At 36.3% G+C, this 19,209-nt stretch overlaps 7 protein-coding genes across 9 annotated transcripts; 3 read left to right on the top strand and 4 right to left on the bottom strand.

Annotated features, from left to right (window-relative positions):
- Positions 1-210: 210 nt before the first annotated feature.
- Positions 211-1,950, bottom strand: LOC130504790 (probable serine/threonine-protein kinase PBL25). Its single transcript, XM_056999418.1, has 5 exons — positions 1,738-1,950; positions 1,441-1,616; positions 1,122-1,311; positions 618-1,009; positions 211-534 (listed from the first exon to the last, which is right to left on the bottom strand). Exons 1-5 carry the CDS (start codon positions 1,823-1,825, stop codon positions 256-258), a joined length of 1,125 nt encoding a protein of 374 aa, XP_056855398.1. The 5' UTR covers positions 1,826-1,950; the 3' UTR covers positions 211-255.
- A 1,193-nt stretch (positions 1,951-3,143) lies between these two features.
- Positions 3,144-4,476, bottom strand: LOC108823420 (60S ribosomal protein L13a-2). The gene is made up of 4 exons (XM_018596617.2): positions 4,160-4,476; positions 3,956-4,072; positions 3,782-3,869; positions 3,144-3,443 (listed from the first exon to the last, which is right to left on the bottom strand). Exons 1-4 carry the CDS (start codon positions 4,429-4,431, stop codon positions 3,300-3,302), a joined length of 621 nt encoding a protein of 206 aa, XP_018452119.2. The 5' UTR covers positions 4,432-4,476; the 3' UTR covers positions 3,144-3,299.
- Positions 4,477-6,264: 1,788 nt separating this feature from the next.
- LOC108823418 (cytochrome b561 and DOMON domain-containing protein At3g25290) lies at positions 6,265-8,044 on the top strand. The gene is made up of 3 exons (XM_018596616.2): positions 6,265-7,034; positions 7,115-7,369; positions 7,591-8,044. The coding sequence occupies exons 1-3, from the start codon at positions 6,312-6,314 to the stop codon at positions 7,840-7,842; spliced, it is 1,230 nt and encodes a 409-aa protein (XP_018452118.2). The 5' UTR covers positions 6,265-6,311; the 3' UTR covers positions 7,843-8,044.
- Positions 8,045-8,564: 520 nt separating this feature from the next.
- On the bottom strand, positions 8,565-9,796 carry LOC108823421 (uncharacterized). Of its 3 annotated transcripts, none has more exons than XM_056999421.1 (4): positions 9,418-9,796; positions 9,254-9,335; positions 8,933-9,051; positions 8,565-8,843 (listed from the first exon to the last, which is right to left on the bottom strand). In XM_056999421.1, the coding sequence occupies exons 1-3, from the start codon at positions 9,564-9,566 to the stop codon at positions 8,935-8,937; spliced, it is 348 nt and encodes a 115-aa protein (XP_056855401.1). In that variant the 5' UTR covers positions 9,567-9,796; the 3' UTR covers positions 8,565-8,843; positions 8,933-8,934. The 3 variants fall into 3 exon arrangements, with proteins under 3 accessions (XP_056855401.1, XP_056855403.1, XP_056855402.1); XM_056999423.1 differs by having other exon boundaries at positions 9,254-9,339; positions 9,418-9,795; XM_056999422.1 differs by having other exon boundaries at positions 9,254-9,329; positions 9,418-9,794.
- Positions 9,797-12,313: 2,517 nt separating this feature from the next.
- LOC130504791 (60S ribosomal protein L5-1) lies at positions 12,314-14,152 on the top strand. The gene is made up of 7 exons (XM_056999420.1): positions 12,314-12,443; positions 12,654-12,723; positions 12,822-13,040; positions 13,133-13,212; positions 13,293-13,409; positions 13,493-13,797; positions 13,883-14,152. The coding sequence occupies exons 1-7, from the start codon at positions 12,441-12,443 to the stop codon at positions 13,995-13,997; spliced, it is 909 nt and encodes a 302-aa protein (XP_056855400.1). The 5' UTR covers positions 12,314-12,440; the 3' UTR covers positions 13,998-14,152.
- Positions 14,153-14,705: 553 nt separating this feature from the next.
- LOC108828308 (uncharacterized) lies at positions 14,706-15,976 on the bottom strand. The gene is made up of 4 exons (XM_018601953.2): positions 15,792-15,976; positions 15,427-15,598; positions 15,237-15,353; positions 14,706-15,135 (listed from the first exon to the last, which is right to left on the bottom strand). The coding sequence occupies exons 1-4, from the start codon at positions 15,899-15,901 to the stop codon at positions 14,962-14,964; spliced, it is 573 nt and encodes a 190-aa protein (XP_018457455.2). The 5' UTR covers positions 15,902-15,976; the 3' UTR covers positions 14,706-14,961.
- A 2,382-nt stretch (positions 15,977-18,358) lies between these two features.
- LOC108828307 (alkane hydroxylase MAH1-like) lies at positions 18,359-19,205 on the top strand (the record flags this gene model as incomplete). The annotated part of the gene is made up of 1 exon (XM_056999419.1): positions 18,359-19,205. A coding segment is annotated over exon 1 (801 nt), but the record flags the coding sequence as incomplete, so codon positions are not given.
- Between the last annotated feature and the right edge of the window lie 4 nt (positions 19,206-19,209).

A 19,209-nucleotide genomic window follows, 5' to 3' on the forward strand; every position in this document is an offset into this window, starting at 1 on the left:
CCTCTATATTATTTTAATTAAAATAAATAAATTTTATAGCAGAATATTATATTAATCTTTTAATTTTAAATTTTATTATAACTGCAAAATTAATTTTCAATCTGGATTTATGTGTAAATATTATAAATTCATCATTTAATATAAACAAAAAATTAAAAACAGAAAACAAGTACCCGCCCGGTCGGGCGGGTCAAGGTCTAGTATGTTCTTAATTGTTGGGTCATATAGCATAAAATGTCTACATGAGCAAATAATTTATCTAGGGCTTGAATCCCACTGAACTGCATCATGATATGTCTCTGATGGATTTTGTTGTAAATGGCTAGAATCAGCGTTGGAAAAGTCGGAAGATTCACCAAGGAAGCTGAGGGCTGTAACAACGTCGCTGATTAGTGGTCTAACCAAAGGTTCTTCATTGAGGCACATTGCCGCTACAGCTACAGCTTGGTTCAAACTCTTTTCTGGAAATTGGCCTTGTAGCAATGGATCAGCTAGCTCTGGGAATCTAGTTGGGTCTCTGAAAATTGGTTGCGCCTACGCAAAAGTTGTACATTTGATTAGTGTATATACATTAATGATCCATCAGTGAAATCATATGTATGCTAACAGAAACTCACCCAAGTAACCAAATTATTTTCATGACTAGGTCTCGTTGTGTCGATAACTCGTCTTCCTGTTATCAATTCCAACAGCACAACTCCAAAACTATAAACATCTGATTTAACAGTAAGTTGGCCGGTTCTCTGATACTCAGGAGCACAATAACCGTAAGTTCCCATAACTCGGGAAGACACGTGTAGTGTGTCTCCGGTAGGCCCAAGCTTTGCTAAACCAAAATCTGAGAGTTTTGTATCGAAATCTTGGTCAAGCAATAGATTTGATGATTTAAGATCTCGATAAATCACTGGAGGATTGGCTTTATCATGGAGATACTCAAGTCCTTTTGCTGCTCCTAACGCGATCTTCATACGCGAGTTCCAGTCTAGTGGTTTCTGGTCCGGTTCAAGATCTGTTTTTAATTACATCATCAAACCGGTTGGTTATCTTTTTCAAAAAAAAAATGAAAACATAACGATTATCTTTGGTTTAACCATTAAAACAGAGCGGGGATGATGATTTACCGAGGAGATGGTCTTCGACGGATCCAAGAGGCATATATTCGTAAACAAGAAGTCTTTGGTCTCCGTCAGCGCAGTAGCCAATTAGGTTCACAAGATTCGAATGATGAAGAAGACTAAGCATCAACACCTCGACCAAGAACTCTTTTTGTCCTTGTAGTCCATTCCTATCAAGCTGTTTCACTGCCACGACCTGATCACAAACCCCAAAAAAAAAATAAGAAAGAAATTAGTTCGACTTTTTTTTGTACGAGAGAATCAAATATTTTTTTTTTGTGACACCAGAGAGAATCAAATATTGTTCGACATATATGGATTTGACCTGTCCTGTCTTGTCGAGCTTTCCTTTATAGACCCGCCCGAAGCCGCCTTCGCCAATGAGGTTCTCTAGCCTGAAATTATTTGTCGCGGTGGCTAATTCACGGAATGAGAAACTCTGAGCCTCGATGTTGTTGGATTGCGAGGCTGCATTATTGGCCACTACTTGTCTTGTTCTCTCTCTTTGATTATCTACAAGACAGAAAGATATAGCGGAAATTTTGTTTTATTATGTTTTATTTTCCAAAAGATCTAAAAAAAGTCAGCCACTACGTTTCCAACGATATGAGCGGGAACTTACTAGGTGAGCCTGGTTGCCTATAGGGAGCAGGCATGGAAAAACCTTCATTTTCCAAACTTTTTGAAGAGAAACACGAGAAACAACTCATTTTCTCTATAGAGGATATTGTTATTCGTCTAAAACGTTTTGCAACACCTCTCCTACGTACTTTCAATGACCTTCGATTGGTTTATATGGAGTACCAACAGTCCTTAAGAAACAGAAATATTTTAGTTTCCTGTTTATGCAGAGATTTAATAGGTTAAAACACAAACAAAAAGGAGGTTTTGAAACGATGCAATACTGAGAAAAACAACCTCAAGGTTAAACTAATTGTACAAAATGTTGGCTACCATTTGCCATTAACAAACAGGTATATATATATATATATATTACCAGTTTGACAAATTATAGAAAATACCAGTTTGACAAATTATAGAAAATAAGAAGTTGTCTTTTTATTACCAATTATGTTGATCTGGCAGAACACCAAGTTTGTTTTTAGGACCTTTCCAACTCTCCTAGTTTTTTTGTCTTGTTATTAGGTGGCTTATATTTAGACTTCTTTTAACATTAAGTCATTTTAGAGTACAAACCAAAATATAATAACCAATAAAAAGATTTTTATGAAATGATCTTGCACTTGCGACTAAAAAAAATCGGCAATAGCGTTCTGAGTCCGTGGAATGTAGATGAGATTGGAATCTTCTTTGTAGTGTCACTAACTCATTCTACAAGCTTGAAGGATTGGAATCTTCTTTGTAGTGTCACGAACTCCTTCAACTCAGTAGAGAAGCTTGGTCATGAAGTTCGCTAATCATCGCAATTACATCCTTGTAGTCCGTTCAAAAGGTCTGCAGGTTGAATATCTTAGTACCCAAACCGGTTTGTACAGAGTCGGACTCCTCACTTTGCAGCATTCAACATCATCAAGTGGACGGTCTTTGGATTTGGCTGAGCTAGTGCATAACTTAACACTGGTTTGGTCCAGTCAAAGTAAATTGTAAACTCTCAGGTTGAGTTTGCAAAGTTGAAATGGGAAAAGGTGGTAGATAGATAGATAGATTCGTGATCGTCTTTTTGACATCTTTTGACGTATGTAAAACACCACTGCATCATAGAGAGATGTCACACCTTCTTCTTTGTTCTGTCCATCGTTTGGTTTGGGAGAGTGGGAACAGCTAATAATGGAGGAGATATAAGCTTCTCGAGTGATTCTTGAGTCTCAATCCCCAAACAATAAAACTATTTGATATCGCCAAAATTCCAATGAAAGTCTATGGAGTAATGGAGTAGATATAGGCTTCTCGACTGACTATTGCCACTAAACAAAATCTACTTTTCCTACATTTCAAAACCACACCAATAGATGTTGAACCTTTCCGAGCTTAGAAAATAATACTGACAACAAAAGAAAAAAAATAGAATTGGAACCATAACACATTGACTGAATAGGAAACAAAACAAGCCAAAATGTACTCTTTCCAATCTTTACGTCTACAAGGTTACCAAATTCAAAAATAAAATAAAAATCAAAGGCAAAAACAAAGCAACGTTTAAACCAAAAGATAGATGCGGGTTTTCTAGTACTTGATCGGTGCAAGAACATCAAGCTGGGATCCAAGTTTCTCCTCAGCAACCTTCTCGGCCTTGGTCCTAAGCTTGATGAGTTGCTTCTTGCGCTCATACACAGCCTGTGACTTCTCCTTTCTTTTGACCTCAAGCTCCTGCAAAATCATTACACCAAAAGGTAAATCCCAGTTTCCTCTAAGATATTTATAGCCTCATAAATAAAATGACTGTATGATCCTAAGTTTTGAGTTTCAAACATCAGCAGGATTCACCACACAATCTTCTTTTACTACATAATCAACTTAGCATTCAAAAAATGAAAAATATGTTTCAGTAAATGCAATAGATAGAGCAAAACTACCATCCCAACTATATCTGGTTTCATCAACTCTACTTCTTGTTGTCAAATGAAGGCTCTTCAAAACTCATTATATTTACTAAATGAAAAACTTTTATTCCCTAAACCATATTTATATATAGAAAATGGACAGACCTTAATGGTGTCGTAATGGTTCCAGCCAACCTCAGAAGAGAGACGACCCAACAAGCAGTACTTGTGACCAGCTTGGAGCCTCAAAACCCTAATTAAGAACAAAAAAAAATCAGAACTAAACACATTGTACTGTACATTTTTATAATTAAAACAGAAAAGTTTAACGATCTATACTTGAGAGCATCAGGAATGACCATTCTCTTGACCTTGTCGTAAGGAGGTGGGACTCCTTCAAAAACCTTCAAGCGTGCAAGCGCCGCAGCACCACGCTTGGTCTTGTGTGGAATCATCCTATCACCATCACAAACATAAACAAGATTTAGCGAAACAACTATCCATAGAACCTAATATCTAAGTAGAGATTGGATTTTAACTAACCCACGAACGGTACGCCCGAAGATCTTAGAGGGAGCCCTGAAGTGAATAGGACCGTGAGAAGGTTTAGTGTTCATGCGTTTCCTGAGAAACCTCATGTACTTCATTTTCTGTCGAACCAATCCACCTGACAGACATATCTCTTCGCATCGGACAACAACAACCTTCTGTCCGTTGAGCAGCTCCTTAGCTATGATCGAAGCGAGACGGCCCAGCATGTGGTGCCTCGCGTCGACCACGACGCGCTTCGCGCATATCCCTGAACCAGACACCATCTCTTCCTCGATTCGACGATTCTCGTTTCTCAACTGCTTCAGTGTCGCGTTTTATATGGAGGCGGTTAGGGTTTTTTCAGATACGGTTAAGGGTTGTTTATTGGGCGTTTGTTTTATAATTCAGGCCCAATAAAACCAAGACTCTTTTTAGTTGTCGTATTTTGAAATGATCCATTGTTTTGTAACGAAGTTAACGATTTAGCGATTTAAGTTCAAAATTTTTACAGAGCTAATGTGTTGACTCTTATAGGGCTCTTGGTCCAGTGGTAACACTTCGAATCAAGATCAAAACGTCTATGTTGAACTGAGGATTGCTGATATCTGTTTTGGATTTCCCTCGATGTCTTTTTGAGTGACAATATATCCAAAAACTTTCCAAGAACGATTTCGAAAGTAAACTTCACCATATGTAGCTTCATATTGTAATCGTTCAGTATATGGAAGCACTCTTTCGGATGATTAATATGATCGGCGGCGACCAGAGATTTAACGAACTTTTATAGCGACGCAGAGTTTGTCAACAAACATTTTATTGATCAACATTTGGTAACTCGTTTCTGCATTCTTCAATCTAAAATACATGACTATAACAATAGGTCCCGATTGATGGTAAATGCAGTATTTGCCCCATCGTCGGAATGCATCATAATCTGATTGTAGCCGGAGAAGTTATCCATGAATGTTAACATTCGTTGTCTTATATTGACTCGACATATATGTGAGGGATGAAAGCTATCTTTTGGACACATTTTGTTAAGATCCAATAAGTCGATGCAATTTTTTTATCAAAATTTTCTAATTTTTTTACGAAGAAAATTTTATAAAGCAACCCGAAATCGGGAATAGGATTCGATTACAAATCAAATCGTACAAAACAACATAATTTCTAGTCCTAACTAGCTTCACTCAACCCATCACCTCAGTTTCGCTAGTTCATAACCAAAATATCTAGAAATCAAAAAATGTTTTCACTTTGTTCCCTCGGATGTCGGGGTTTCCCTAGATGTTTCTAGGATAGCTAGCCTCCAATGAACTTATCGAGCTTGTAACCTTCACACGCAGTTAAGCTCTTAACAAATGAAAGCGATAGAGACCCAAGATAATCACCTGAGCAATACTTCGAGATCTCGCATGTACAATCACCTCCATAGCCAACAAACATCAAGAAGTGAGTCGATTTCACCGCCACCACCAAACCAGCGAATCTCTAAACATGTACGATAGGTCAAACACACTGCCACAAAGATCAAGAGAGAGCTAATGTGACACCGGGAAGTGAACGATGACCAATTGGTGACCCCGAACCGGAGATTGTTATCTAAACTGTGAAGATCCCCTAGACCGGTGTTAATGGAAAGAAACAATAAATAAACCGAGAGACATCAACTTCGATAAAAAAAGCCACCACTTTCTAATATTTTGTTAGATATAAATTATAATATGTTTTTGAATTTTGACCGTTGTAAAGTTATTTAGTTTAAAATTTTTAAGTTTTAAAAGTGTTTTGTAAAGTTACAAAGTTACTTTCCCAAAGAATTAAGATTAATCACAAATTTTAAATGCTGCAAAATTAAAAATAATTTTATTTCTTTTGTGATTTTAATGTTTTGTGATTGATCAACGGAAAGGACACACATGTAGAATCACATTTTTTTTATATTTTGGCTCTAAATCGTAGGTGTCTCTAATTTCTTAATTTTTCGCCTAGCATCTGTTTAGCTTTTTTACATCCACCAATAAAAATGAATTAAGAACATAATAGGAATAGTATATACAGTTATCTGATCTGATGATACTTTTGGAAATAATATCTTGTATAATATATACTCTAACATCTGAAAAGAATCTAAATATCTGTAAAATAAAAAACACCTAAACACATGCTGGTTTTGCCTATTTATTCCGTCAAAAAGCTTTATTACGGTTACTACAACCCATCAAAAGATATGGCAGCAGCAGCTTATTCTTCCGTCGGAATCTCTCTCTCCTTCTTTTTCTGGGCTCTGCTAATCTCACCGTCCGTCTCACAAACATGCAAGTCACAGACATTTTCCGGCGACAAGACCTACCCTCATTGCCTAGACCTCCCTCAACTCAAAGCCTTCCTCCACTTCTCATACGACAAACCAAACACAACCCTCGCCGTGGTCTTCTCCGCTCCGCCCTCAAAGCCAGGAGGATGGGTCTCTTGGGCGATAAATCCACAAGCCACCGGTATGGCTGGAGCTCAAACCCTTGTCGCATACAAGGACCCAAACAAAGGCGTTGCCGTGGTGAAGACGCTAAACATCAGCTCTTACAGCACCATTGTTCCCTCGAAGCTAGCGTTCGAGGTTTGGGACATGAGAGCAGAGGAGGAAGCGTCCGGAGACGGAGGAACGCTGAGAATCTTCGCGAGGATTAAAGTTCCGTCTGATCTGGCTGCCAAGGGAAAGGTGAATCAGGTCTGGCAAGTCGGTCCAGGGGTGAGTCCCGAGGGAAAGATAGAGAAGCACGATTTCGACGCGCCGAATCTTTCTTCTAAAGGACTTCTTGATTTAAGCGGGAATAACAGCGGCGGGGGTGGAGGAGGCGAGGGAGATTCTAGAGTCAAGAAGAGAAATGTGAGTTTGTATTATTATAAATAAATAAATATAATATAACATAAACAAGGGAAAGCAAAACTGAATCTAAATTTGTGTAGATTCATGGGATATTAAACGCCGTGAGTTGGGGGATTCTGTTTCCTGTCGGAGCAATAATAGCCAGGTACATGAGGGTGTTTGAATCCGCAGATCCTGCTTGGTTTTACATCCACGTGTCTTGTCAGTTCTCTGCTTACGTCATCGGCGTTGCTGGTTGGTCCATCGGGATCAAGTTAGGCAACGAGTCCGAAGGTATTCGCTATGCCAGCCACGGTAACATCGGCCTCGCCCTCTTCACACTCGCCACCATTCAGGTAAATTACAAAAACAACATCCTAAAGTTGTTTACCCTTTGAAGTTATTGTTCAGAGATGTTTCCTGAAGTTGAAAAAAGCTCTTCTTCATATCATTCGCTAAAGTTGTTGAAACTATCACTTCTTTTTAACTTAACAATTGATCTATGTTTACCATTTGATTTTGACTATGTCTCTTGATCTTGAGAGTACTTTCTTGTCTCTTCTCTGTCATCATTTAGGTATTTGCGATGTGTCTAAGGCCAAAGAAGGACCACAAATATAGAGTCTATTGGAATATCTACCACCATGGAGTCGGCTATTCCATCATCATCCTCGGGATCATTAATGTATTCAAAGGTCTTAGCATCTTGAACCCCCAACACGCGTACAAGACTGCTTACATTGCAGTGCTCGCGAGCCTTGGAGGCATAGCTTTGCTCTTTGAAGCCGTCACTTGGGTCATTGTTCTCAAGAGAAAATCAAACAGCTAAATTAAGCCTCCTAGGACATTAGTAAACAAATATCTGGTTTATTACTTGAAAAAAATTATCTGGAGATGTTGTTACTAGTTTGTTATTATCACCATTCAAGGTCTTAATGTATCGAAAAAACACATGTATGATTAGTGTCTTGTACGAGATTTGATTTTGGAGTGCTTATTATTCTAATATGAACATTTAGAGTTTCCAATTATTTATTTAGACTTATCCTATTCCTATGTGATAGAAACAATCAGGTATGTCCACGTGCTTGTGACCAGTTAAATATTTTGCAAGACAAAAAGTCTACGTTAAGCATTCTTAATGGGATAAATGGAATGATATATCTTAGGTGTGAAAAACTAATAAAATAATATAAAAGATAAAATTTAGTAATAATTAGTAGTGGGATAAATGAGAAGATATAGAATTTGTATCTTAATAATTATATAATTTAATAATGTTAAAACATATAATAATTTTTAAAACAATAAAAATAATTTTTAAATTGAAAACATAAAAAATTAATACTAAACTTTATTTAAAAATAAAAAGATATCCAAAATACAATTTCAAATTATTATGAAAAAATGAAAGATAGAAATGAAAAACATAAAAAGAAACAAACATATTAATTAAAACTTGTAGATTTCAAATTTGATTTAAGACTTTCTTGTCGGAATTTGAGCATGGAACTGAAACTTATAGGTTTCAAATTTGAAAAGCACAGAAAGTAAGTCTTTTGTAATATGAAGATTATGAATAACTGAATCAAAACAGAGTGTACTTGGTTGTTCAAAAAAAAAAAAAAAAAACAGAGTGTACTTCATCCTAGACACCACAAAACAGAATCAAAAGCTCTATCCTGATGAGATTCTTCAGCGTCATCAACATCTTCAAGCTTCAACAGGGTACTCGAAAGTGACATCCTTTCCGATAAGTTTCCGGTACACACCCATCATAGTCTCGAGCTTGTACTCTGTGTTGTTCCTTTCCTTGGCCTCCAAATAGATCTGTGTGAAGTAATAATAATTCAAGAGCTTAGCAGATTCATTCATAGAAAGAGAATCTGATAATATTCTCGTAAAGGATATAGAGATACCTTCATGTCTTGGAACCATCAAGACGGTAACGAGTACGTTTTCCAACAATCTCAGCAGGGTAAGCGACATCCTCAAGCATTGCTTCATGAACAGAGGTCAGAGTTCTGTTGCGTGGCCTCTGCACAGCAGCAACAAGATTTTCAAAAACATAACCAGTATCAAAGAGTTGATGAGATTCATATTATTCAACAACAAATAGTTCCATTCTCTAGCATATATATATATATATATATATATCTTATTCTAATGCTCCACCACAAAACATTCATCAAATATATATATATATATATTTCCCAAGCTAATAGAGATGGGGAAAGTACCTGTCCGTTAAGTTGTAATAAAGCTTCGTCGGCTTCTTCTTTGGAAGAGAATTTGACATAAGCAAACCCTTTTGGTCTGCATCTGACTTTGTCCATCACAACATTCACTGAAGCAACAAAAACGGTGTAGTAGAAGACAAAAAATAAATAAAAAAGATATGTACCTCGATTCCGACAGCTTTGACGTCGCTCCTTCTCTTTCTCCTTCGTCATCGTCATCTTCGTACCATTCGCGAGCCACCTCCACCACACCCACGACGCACCTCGATTTCGTACCGGAGTGGTAGAAGAAGCAGAGATCGCCTAAAATCATGGATCTGAGATTCTTCTGGGCTTGTTTGTTCTTGACCCCGTCCCATTTGCTCACGCCGCCGAGAAAATCAAGGAAAAAGAAATTTGATCGCAGGAGGAGAGAGATCGATTTTGCCGGAGGAATGAAATTTTAATTCATTTTCCAAAAAACAGAACCAATGAAATTAAGCCACATCACCTAATAATCTCACCAAAACACTTTTTAAAGAATACTCGAGATACACATCTTTGGTCGCTCTTTCTTTTTTTTTTCCTTTTATTATATTGTTTTAAGATTTGTTCAAATATACCAATAAAGATGCTCTTAGGATTGGGCAGAAAATACTAATCCTAAAACCGAACCGAATCCGACTGTAGTAGCAGTAACGAGTTCAAACTGAAAATATGTAAATATCCGAGAAGATTCAAAGTTTTGATATCTAAAGAACCGAAACCAAACCCGTTCTGAATCAAAATATTTTGGATATTCAAAGGTATCTGAAATAAATTTATATACTTAAATATATTAAGTATTTTTAGATTTAATATATAAATACTATCTAAAATATATAAGAAATTTTGAAGTTATCTAAAATATTCGAAATGTGAATATATATACAAATCAAGAGTAAGTATCTAAAATATCTAAACAATATTCAAAACACCAAAAATATTTGAAATATTTGTTGATTCTCTATCAAAATATTTAAGTGAAACCAATTTATATGTTAAGTTTATGCATTTTGGCATATATTATTCAAATTTATATATAATATAATATCTTATTTTTATTTTAATAAATTAAAGCATATAATGAATTTTAAAAATTTTAAAATAATTTAAACGAATTATTCGAACCCGAACTAAATCTAAACCGTAATTTACAAATACCCAAATAGAGCTATAATATTTAAACCCAAAAACCTAAAACTCAAATAAATAACTGAACTCACACCTCTAACTAATTCTCAGACAATTTGTGCTGCCAAAACATAATCATACCTAGGTGTCTTTCTCAAAGCAGATCTTTTTATTAAGAAGTATTTGTCCTCTTATTATTCATTAGACTCGTTTCTCAAAGGTCCCAGTCCACTTTATTAAAGGCATTATTGTCAAATTTTTGTTGAAATGTCATTTGAAAACTTTTTCAACATTGTTTCTTTCTTTGATTTGTTAAAACTTCATTTGAAATTATTGTAGACGTTTTTTCCTTCTTTAGTTTTTAAAGGTGACCGTATTTGTATTTCCACAAACAGTTACTAATACATCCTATTTTCAGGCATTGAGTGTAAGCTAGCATAAACAAGTGTGGCTAAATTATTCATCACTTAACTGCTACGTCCTCCTGTCTAAACACGATCTCTTACAATTATTATCACTTTTTGTAAAGGTCTAACCTTACTCCAAGCGATATTATGTCTTCTGAATGTTACAAATATTAGACGGGTTTGGGATCGTCTTTATCAAAATCCATAACATAAACAATCATTTTTCTCTTCTCAATGAACTGATTCCTATTTATCTTCTCTAATTAAATCTCAGCTAATTTTAAAATAAATAATCTTCTCAGAAATTTCTTGACAGAGTTACTCTGACAAGAGCGTGACGTGATAAAAAAAAAGAGAAAAGAACGTGACATAAGAGATGGTTGAAGAGGCAGGACCTTCACCAGAGATCGGCCAAAGCCTAGCTTGGTTGCTACATAAAGGAACTATCCAATGCTCGTTGCAACATTCCCCCATAATAAACAACTTCAGCGAAGAAAACATTATGAACAATGTCCACTCTCATTTTTTGGTGTTCAAGTGAGTTATAATCTTGTGAACAAGAAAAAAAAAAGAAAAAAGAGTAAGTTATAATCCAAATAAGTTTTGATCACTCATAAAATAAAATTATGTTAACACAAATATAAGTGGCAGCAAAACTGAGTTAATGCACGTTTATATTTTTCTCAAATCAAAGAAGACTGTCATATATTTTTGAACAAATTCCCTTTTCAAAAATATGATACTTTGTTATAAAAAATATTACCAATGGAAGGGTTAAGCTACAAAAAAGGTGGGAGGTTGGCTGTCATATTTGATTCACATGTGTCTTACTCATTGCATCATGACCTTAAACTAAAAAGAATCCTACGATTATAAGATTTGACTCTTTCTCTGAAACTTGGTTGCATTTTGGGTTATTGTAAGACCTCTTTTTCTTTCTCTGAGACATGTCCTTTTTAACTTGTAATAATTAAAGGATGTTAAAAAACAAAAATGTTTCATAATTAGTGGAACTTTGTTCTTCAAACTTATACGTACGCAACATCCGCCATAGCCGTAGTCGTGGTGGAACTTTGTTCCGTCCACAGCTTAAACTGATTCTGTAAATACACAATGACTAACCATACAATTTAAGACTATGGTTTGTTTTCCACAGATGGCGCCGGCGATGAGTCTCTCTACTTGCTCTAGTGACGGTTAATTGCTCTCTGACACGCTCCTTTTTCGGAGAACCTGCTACTGAATCTGGCAAAGGGCCGTGCCGGGCCGATGAGAGTCTGATCCTTCGATTTCTCCCTCTCCGAGAGGAAATGACAGAAGCTATGATATCTTAGTATATTATAATCATTTACATTTACGCTTTAAATTTGAATTAAAAAAACATTCAGCTCATGAGATGAATCAAAAGTGCAGTTGAATATTATAACGGAAAACCTCTTGTATAATATAGACCCAATCCAGATCGATAAATTATTTTGTAGCCCACATAAGCATTAGTAGGCCGCGTCGAGTATGGGAGAGCCCAATAAGAGAAATATCATCTAGGGTTTTTCATTTATAAAACAATCTCGTATTTAGGTCATTCCGCCTCTTGCCTCCTCGTCACTCAGATCTCACATAGCTAAACAATGGTAAAAACCCTAGCGTTGATCTCTCTTGTGTTCTTACTATGCCATGGTTTCTTCTTGATTTTCTCATCAAATGACCTAACCTTCTTCATTTCATTTCTTATATTTCTCTATTTCAACAGCGTGGCTTTTGCTCTGTTTTAGTGTTCAGTGATAGATCTTGGGATTGAATATGATAGACTAATCATTTAGGACGGTTTTTTTGATTGTTAGGTGTTTGTGAAGCCATCCAAGTCGAATGCTTACTTCAAGAGGTACCAAGTCAAGTTCAGGAGAAGGAGAGGTATTATCGACTTTTGTCATTTAGTTTTGATATTGTCTCTGCTTTCTCTCTGTCTCTGTCCTGAAAGTTATTTCCTTTTTTTTTTTTCGTTTCTGCAGCTGGAAAGACTGATTACAGAGCAAGAATCCGTCTCATCAACCAAGACAAGAACAAGTACAACACCCCCAAGTACCGTTTCGTTGTCCGTTTCACCAACAAAGACATCGTCGCGCAAATCGTGTCCGCGAGCATAGCTGGTGACATTGTCAAGGCCTCTGCTTATGCTCATGAGCTTCCTCAATATGGGCTCACTGTTGGGCTCTCCAACTATGCTGCAGGTATTGAATCAAAAAATAAAAAAATATCATATGCTTAGTTTTCTTGTTTTATTACATGGTTTATTAAAATTATTTTATTTTTCAAAAACTAGCTTACTGTACTGGCCTTCTCTTGGCTCGCCGTGTGTTGAAGATGTTGGAAATGGATGAAGAGTATGAAGGCAACGTGGAGGTATGTTTTAATATCTCTCTCTACTTTTGTGTATTTTCATCTCTGGTTGAATCTCAAATACCCTAAATATTCATGATTAGGCCACTGGTGAAGACTTTTCCGTGGAACCCACCGAGTCAAGGAGACCTTTCCGTGCTCTTCTTGACGTCGGTCTTATCAGGACCACAACAGGAAACCGTGTCTTCGGTGCACTCAAGGTATGATAAAAACTGTTTTAAAAGTCCTTAGAATAATATGTTTGTATAGTCTTTAATATGGCTTTTTGGTTTGTTTTTTGTAGGGTGCATTGGACGGAGGTCTTGATATCCCTCACAGTGACAAGAGATTTGCCGGTTTCAACAAAGAAAACAAACAGCTTGATGCTGAGATCCACAGGAACTACATCTACGGTGGCCATGTGTCGAACTATATGAAGATGTTGAACGAAGATGAGCCAGAGAAGTTTCAGACTCATTTCAGCCAGTACTTGAAGAAAGGAGTTGATGCCGAGAGCATGGAGGAGTTGTACAAGAAGGTTCATGCAGCCATCCGCGCTGATCCTAACCCAAAGAAGACTGAGAAACCTGCTCCCAAGGCACACAAGAGGTAAAACATTTTATTATTTCTTGTTAAAAACATTGTTGTTGGATCGTTCTCTGTCTCAAATTGTGTTTTGATTTGTTAACAACAGGTACAATTTGAAGAAGTTGACCTATGAAGAAAGGAAGAACAAGTTGATTGAGAGAGTTAAGGCATTGAATGGAGCAGCTGGTGGTGAGGACGATGATGAGGAGGACGAAGAGTAAATCAGTGCAACTCTTTTCGTCTCATGATGTTGTCTCTTGTAGCTTTTTACTGTTTTGAGCTTAAAGCCTCTTTTATTCTATTTTCAAGACTAAAACACTCAGTTTTTGTTTTCACATTTGAATTGGGTTATCTGAGGATTTACTTCTTTTTTCCTTTTAAGAAGTTATTATCGTCTTATAATTCACAGAAATTTTGCAATTTGTTGGTAAAGTGCTTCACAACACACAGATGCAATAGTTGAAATCAATACTGAACCAGACGGTCAATTATTCCCCTAAATCACGACCATATATGATTTAACCAGGATACTTATCGCTGAGTTTGAAGAAACCAGTTTCAAACCAGCTGGGGAAAAGGTTACCAAGCCAGCCAAAATTAATGATCAGAGAGCTGAGGCGAAGTGAATCCAAAATGCAAGAAGTTTGGGTGGAACACCTTTCAAAATGTTTGCTTAATGATCGTGAAAAATTAGTGGACTGCAGAGTCTTGCAACTTGTTTCAACAGATAGAAAGCAAAAAGAAAAAAAGAATGTTTTCTTCTACAGTATGTATGACAAACAACAGTTTATACAATTTGGATGGTCTCAACTTGAGATTACCTCAAACAACAGTGACTCTATCTGGCAAGACATGTTTCTATCAGTGAGAAAGATATATGTTTCTGTTCATTCATCTACCCAACTTGTTGAAAAACTTATTTCATACAATAGTTTAAAGGGACTTCCTTAACACTCATAAATTTCAACTACGCACAAGCACCACCATTTTCAGTGAGTTTCATAGGAAAACACAGTTACATAAGGAACATCCATGTAACAACAAAGCCAGTATTGAGAGAGTTAGAAATCTTCAACACAAAACTTTCACGTATCCATGCAATTTATTTATACAGTAAATAATGGTGGAATGATCACCATAGAATGGTATAATGGGTTATACAATTCCGGAAAAAAACCGGAAGTGTCAGTCTTTGTCGGTCTCAGATGAGGCAGCCTTTCCGGAATACTTGTTGCGCCAAACCTGTTTGTTCTTCTCGATAGTGTTATGGTTATGAGAAAATTCAGTAAGCCCTTGTCTGAGTGCTCCAAGTGTAACCCCATCACCCACCAAGATGCTTGTCACTCCCATTTTAGAAACCTGTTTAAAAAAAAACACCAAAAGAATAATTAATCATATCAAGCAAACGCGATGTAAAGCTCGAGGAAGCACAAAACGTAGTTTGTTTTTAATTTATTAACTGATTTAATGTTTCTGTCCTCATCATCGAAGAAGAGCATGTCAGTAAACGGCACCCCTGTCCTTGTGTGTATCTTTTGAAAATGCTCCGTCTTGTGAGTCCAACTCGAGAATATTTCCTGAAACAGTCCCCAAAATAGAATTCAAATTTCGGGACAAAGAAAATGATTTGCTAACACAGTGAAACACTACCTTGGCGACGAACATGGACTTAATATTCAATTTGTCAATGAAAGTGTTGGCGATGTCTGAAGTGGGAGATCTGGAAGCAATCGCCATTTGAATTCCTTTCGCTTTCAGAGCACTCACTATACCCTTTGCTTGTGGATACAAAGACGGCATTTCTCGTTTAGAACGACATTCACTGGTAAGAGGAAAACAAACGAACTTTGTGATATCTTTCCAGATTGTTCCTCATTCCAACAAATGTTCTAATAATTCCCAAAATTAAATCATTCGAGACTACAGTTACAATGTTTTTTTAACCCAAACCCAAAATCACACGGACAGTTGATATGTGTTTTGAATTGATGAATCAAATTAGAGAGAAAGGTTACCAGTAGAAAGGCCAGAGAGTATAATCGAGATCAAAAACGACAAGTCTCGGAAGGATCTGAAACATTCCAATGATCTGCATCGCTTCATCTCTAACCTTTTCGTCCGCCATCTTTCTGGGATAACGGAGACAGACTGCGCCTTCTTACAAAGCCCAAAAGGTCAAAAGGTTTTTTTTTGCCGGTTCTTACAGTAAAGACCCTCATGTATTAGTAAAATTATGTATAGTAAGCAGGACTTTAGAGAATTGATTTTGCATCCCTGACAACATAGCTACAAAAAGATTGTGTTCAAATCTCTTTTGCATTTTTTTGGGTAAAATATTGAATTTTATGAGAAATTGTTAGAAATATAAGTTAATTACTACTTTTCAAAAATACCACAAATAAAAAAAAATATTAATATTTGGATTTAAATTTTGGTAATTATTGTGTAGGGTTTAGGAAATAAAATGAAATTGTTAGAAACATAAGTTAATTACTCTCCAATCTAATTCCATTTTTTTCTTATAAAATAAAATGAAGTATGAAATAAGAAATGATCTAATGCAACTCTATATTTTACTCTATGCCAAAAAAACTCTATATTTTATTCTATAATGAAGTTTACTACATAAATAGAATAATCTATCTTTGTTTGTTCATTATTCTATTATGGAATAATATATGGAGTTGGGTTAAAATAATTTCACTCTATTTTTTTCTTTTATTCTATTTTAAAAGAAAAAAAGAAAATTTACATTGGAAATGTTTTTAATACTAAGAAACTGGTTTTATAAAATTTTATATATATTTTGAAAAATTAGTTTAGTGTTGTTTTATCACAAATTTAAATATCTTTGTGAAAATAGTAATTAATCAATAGTAAATTTAAAAATGATATCAAAATTGTGGTAGAATTGAAAATTTCCTAAATTTTTGTAAGAATTTAGATTTTCGACAGTAGTTATAACATGATTAGTAACAAAAAGAAAACGCAAAAAGAAAACAAAAAGTCTTTTCTCGTAACATCAAAGAGACTCTCTCTCAGCCATAGTCTTTGCTCTTCGCACTCAGCCACTTTGATCTATCTTCCTCTTCCTTACAAAATTTGATGGCACTGTGAACTTATCATATCACCATTATAATTGCCACTGTCTAATAGCTTTTACAAAAATTATCCTATAAATAACCTCTTATAATAGCCAAAGAACTCATTTATCAATATAAAACCCTTGTAATACCCTTTACAAGACTTGCTATTTGATTTCTAATTCAAGACTTAATACCTATATGACCTGAAAAAACCTCTCCATATTTTCTAAGAATTTCAAGTCAAAACTGTGAAGGTGTCAACAGACAAACTTAACGATCCAATTCAAAAAATAAAAAATAAACAAAAACTATAAAATTATCACAATGAGAAGAATAAAAGCTTTAGAATCAACAAGTAGTAGACTACGTAATGATCTAGAATCGAACGGTGGTGGGACCAAAGCAGCTAAGACCCATAACTCTCTCCATGGAAGCCTCAGATTTAGCCTTCGGGTTGTCTCTGACGATATCAGCCGTCGACGATGAGGAAGATGATGGGGCGGAAGGTGTACGAGACGTTACAGCGATGGCACGGAGACGAGGCTTTACATCTTTGTTGAAAAAACGGACAGGATAATTCCACCGTGCTTCCACTGCGGCAATTGCCGTTGCCACCAGCCACGAGGTCTGTCTTGCAGTTGTCGCAGCGCCCATCGTTAAGTTGAATGCTGCGGAAAACAAGTGGCTGCTTTAGGTTTTGGAGACGGTACTTTCTCCGCTTCTCCAAGTAAATGAGAATATTAATTTTTTTTCACATTTGGTAAACTATCCTTTTTCATTTTACAAATTTGGGTTCTGTCCGAAATTCTTAAGCGTTTACAAACGTAACCATTTTTCTGAAAAAGGGTTAGTTGGTATTTTTCTTTTTTGGAAAATTAGTTGACTAAAAATAATTATTTCAAGAAAAATTTAGGTATGGAACGAAGTTGTGGACCCATCCGGATGGATGTCTTTGACGAGCATGGTCTGGGGGATGGCAATCTAGTGCATTTTCCATGTGGTCCACAAGTTCCAGTTCACCCTGACTTAACTACAGATCATATTCACAGTGAGATTCAAAGGTAAACATTAGTTTTGGATTTAATGAAATGATGGACCCATTTTGTGGTATGTAACGAAGCTATGGACCCATGTCACCCATCCGATGTTCTTTGGGGAGCATGGTCTCGGACGGAAATTTAGTGCATTTGCTTCTTGTCCAGAAGTCCAGTTTACTCTGAATGTATGAGAAATAATATATAATATAGATGGTTTCATTAGCTACATTAAGGTGAATAGTTGAGTAGTAAGACCCACATAATGAAGTGGTGCACCGGTCGATTGTTACAGTGAATGATATAAATGGTTTGATTACCTACATTAACGTCAATAGGTGGGTAGTGAGATCCACATCATGCAGTGGTGCACGAGTTGATGGGGGCAGTGAATGCTCTTATTCACTGAACAATTCTGTATATAAGTCAAGTCCCTTCTGAACTCTAAGAAGCCATCACACAACACTAATTATCTCTTATCACACTGATTAACCAACCTTCTTCTCTTATGTCTCCAATAACCTTAGTTGGAGTTTTCATATTCATCCTTTGCTTTCTCATATTTGATTACTTCCTCTTCAAGAAACCTCATGACCGAATCCTTAGAAATTGGCCCGTCATTGGCATGCTTCCAGGCCTTATCATGGTCCTCCACCGTGTCTACAACTTCACCGTAGAGCTTCTTGAAAACACCGACTTAACATTTCAATTCAAGGGACCATGGTTTGCCGGAATGGATATGTTGCTTACAGCAGATCCAGCTAACATTCACCATATATTGAGTTCAAACTTCTCAAACTACATCAAAGGGCCCGGTTTTCAAGATGTTTTTGATGTGTTCGGAAACGGAATAATCACAACGGACTCGGAGCTGTGGAAGAGTCTGAGAAAATCTTATCAAGCCATGATCCATCACCAACGGTTTCAAAGGTTTTCAGAGAGTACATTGGCCAGGAAGCTCAAGGACGGGCTTATTCCCCTTCTTGATCATTTTGCAGAGGAAGGCACACCTGTGGACTTGCAAGACGTGTTCGGGAGGTACACTTTTGATACAATATTAATCCTTATAACGGGTTCTGATCCAAAATCTCTATCTACTGAAATGCATGAGGACGAATTTGCTAAAGCTCTGGATGATGTTGGAGAAGGAATTTTGTATAGACATGTTAAACCAAGGTTTTTGTGGAAGCTGCATAACTGGATGGGATTCGGACAAGAGAAGAAGATGGTCCAAGCTAATGCAACTTTCGACCGTGTGTGTGCGAAATACATATCAGACAAGAGAGATGAGATAAGAAGACCACAAGGGATTA

The sequence above is a fragment of the Raphanus sativus genome, unplaced genomic scaffold (assembly GCF_000801105.2).
Source record: "Raphanus sativus cultivar WK10039 unplaced genomic scaffold, ASM80110v3 Scaffold1806, whole genome shotgun sequence".
Taxonomy (NCBI): domain Eukaryota; kingdom Viridiplantae; phylum Streptophyta; class Magnoliopsida; order Brassicales; family Brassicaceae; genus Raphanus; species Raphanus sativus.

Excerpts from the sequence above, each read along its gene's own strand:
- LOC108823420 (XM_018596617.2), bottom strand. The coding sequence starts at position 4,431 with ATGGTGTCTGGTTCAGGGATATGCGCGAAGCGCGTCGTGGTCGACGCG. Across the intron at positions 4,073-4,159 it reads TTCGGGCGTACCGTTCGTGG|GATGATTCCACACAAGACCA; the intron begins GTTAGTTAAAAT and ends TGATGGTGATAG. Across the intron at positions 3,444-3,781 it reads ACCATTACGACACCATTAAG|GAGCTTGAGGTCAAAAGAAA; the intron begins GTCTGTCCATTT and ends ATGATTTTGCAG.
- LOC108823418 (XM_018596616.2), top strand. The coding sequence starts at position 6,312 with ATGCTGGTTTTGCCTATTTATTCCGTCAAAAAGCTTTATTACGGTTAC. Across the intron at positions 7,035-7,114 it reads CTAGAGTCAAGAAGAGAAAT|ATTCATGGGATATTAAACGC; the intron begins GTGAGTTTGTAT and ends AAATTTGTGTAG. Across the intron at positions 7,370-7,590 it reads TCACACTCGCCACCATTCAG|GTATTTGCGATGTGTCTAAG; the intron begins GTAAATTACAAA and ends GTCATCATTTAG.
- LOC108828308 (XM_018601953.2), bottom strand. The coding sequence starts at position 15,901 with ATGGCGGACGAAAAGGTTAGAGATGAAGCGATGCAGATCATTGGAATG. Across the intron at positions 15,599-15,791 it reads ACTCTCTGGCCTTTCTACTG|TGAATGTCGTTCTAAACGAG; the intron begins GTAACCTTTCTC and ends TCCTCTTACCAG. Across the intron at positions 15,354-15,426 it reads AGTCCATGTTCGTCGCCAAG|GAAATATTCTCGAGTTGGAC; the intron begins GTAGTGTTTCAC and ends GGACTGTTTCAG.
- LOC130504790 (XM_056999418.1), bottom strand. The coding sequence starts at position 1,825 with ATGAGTTGTTTCTCGTGTTTCTCTTCAAAAAGTTTGGAAAATGAAGGT. Across the intron at positions 1,312-1,440 it reads AGCTCGACAAGACAGGACAG|GTCGTGGCAGTGAAACAGCT; the intron begins GTCAAATCCATA and ends GTTTGTGATCAG. Across the intron at positions 535-617 it reads AAAATAATTTGGTTACTTGG|GCGCAACCAATTTTCAGAGA; the intron begins GTGAGTTTCTGT and ends ACTTTTGCGTAG.
- LOC130504791 (XM_056999420.1), top strand. Across the intron at positions 12,724-12,821 it reads CAAGTTCAGGAGAAGGAGAG|CTGGAAAGACTGATTACAGA; the intron begins GTATTATCGACT and ends TCGTTTCTGCAG. Across the intron at positions 13,410-13,492 it reads GTGTCTTCGGTGCACTCAAG|GGTGCATTGGACGGAGGTCT; the intron begins GTATGATAAAAA and ends TGTTTTTTGTAG.
- LOC108823421 (XM_056999421.1), bottom strand. The coding sequence starts at position 9,566 with ATGATTTTAGGCGATCTCTGCTTCTTCTACCACTCCGGTACGAAATCG. Across the intron at positions 9,336-9,417 it reads TCAAAGCTGTCGGAATCGAG|ATGCAGACCAAAAGGGTTTG; the intron begins GTACATATCTTT and ends GGACAAAGTCAG. Across the intron at positions 9,052-9,253 it reads TATTACAACTTAACGGACAG|AGGCCACGCAACAGAACTCT; the intron begins GTACTTTCCCCA and ends GCTGCTGTGCAG.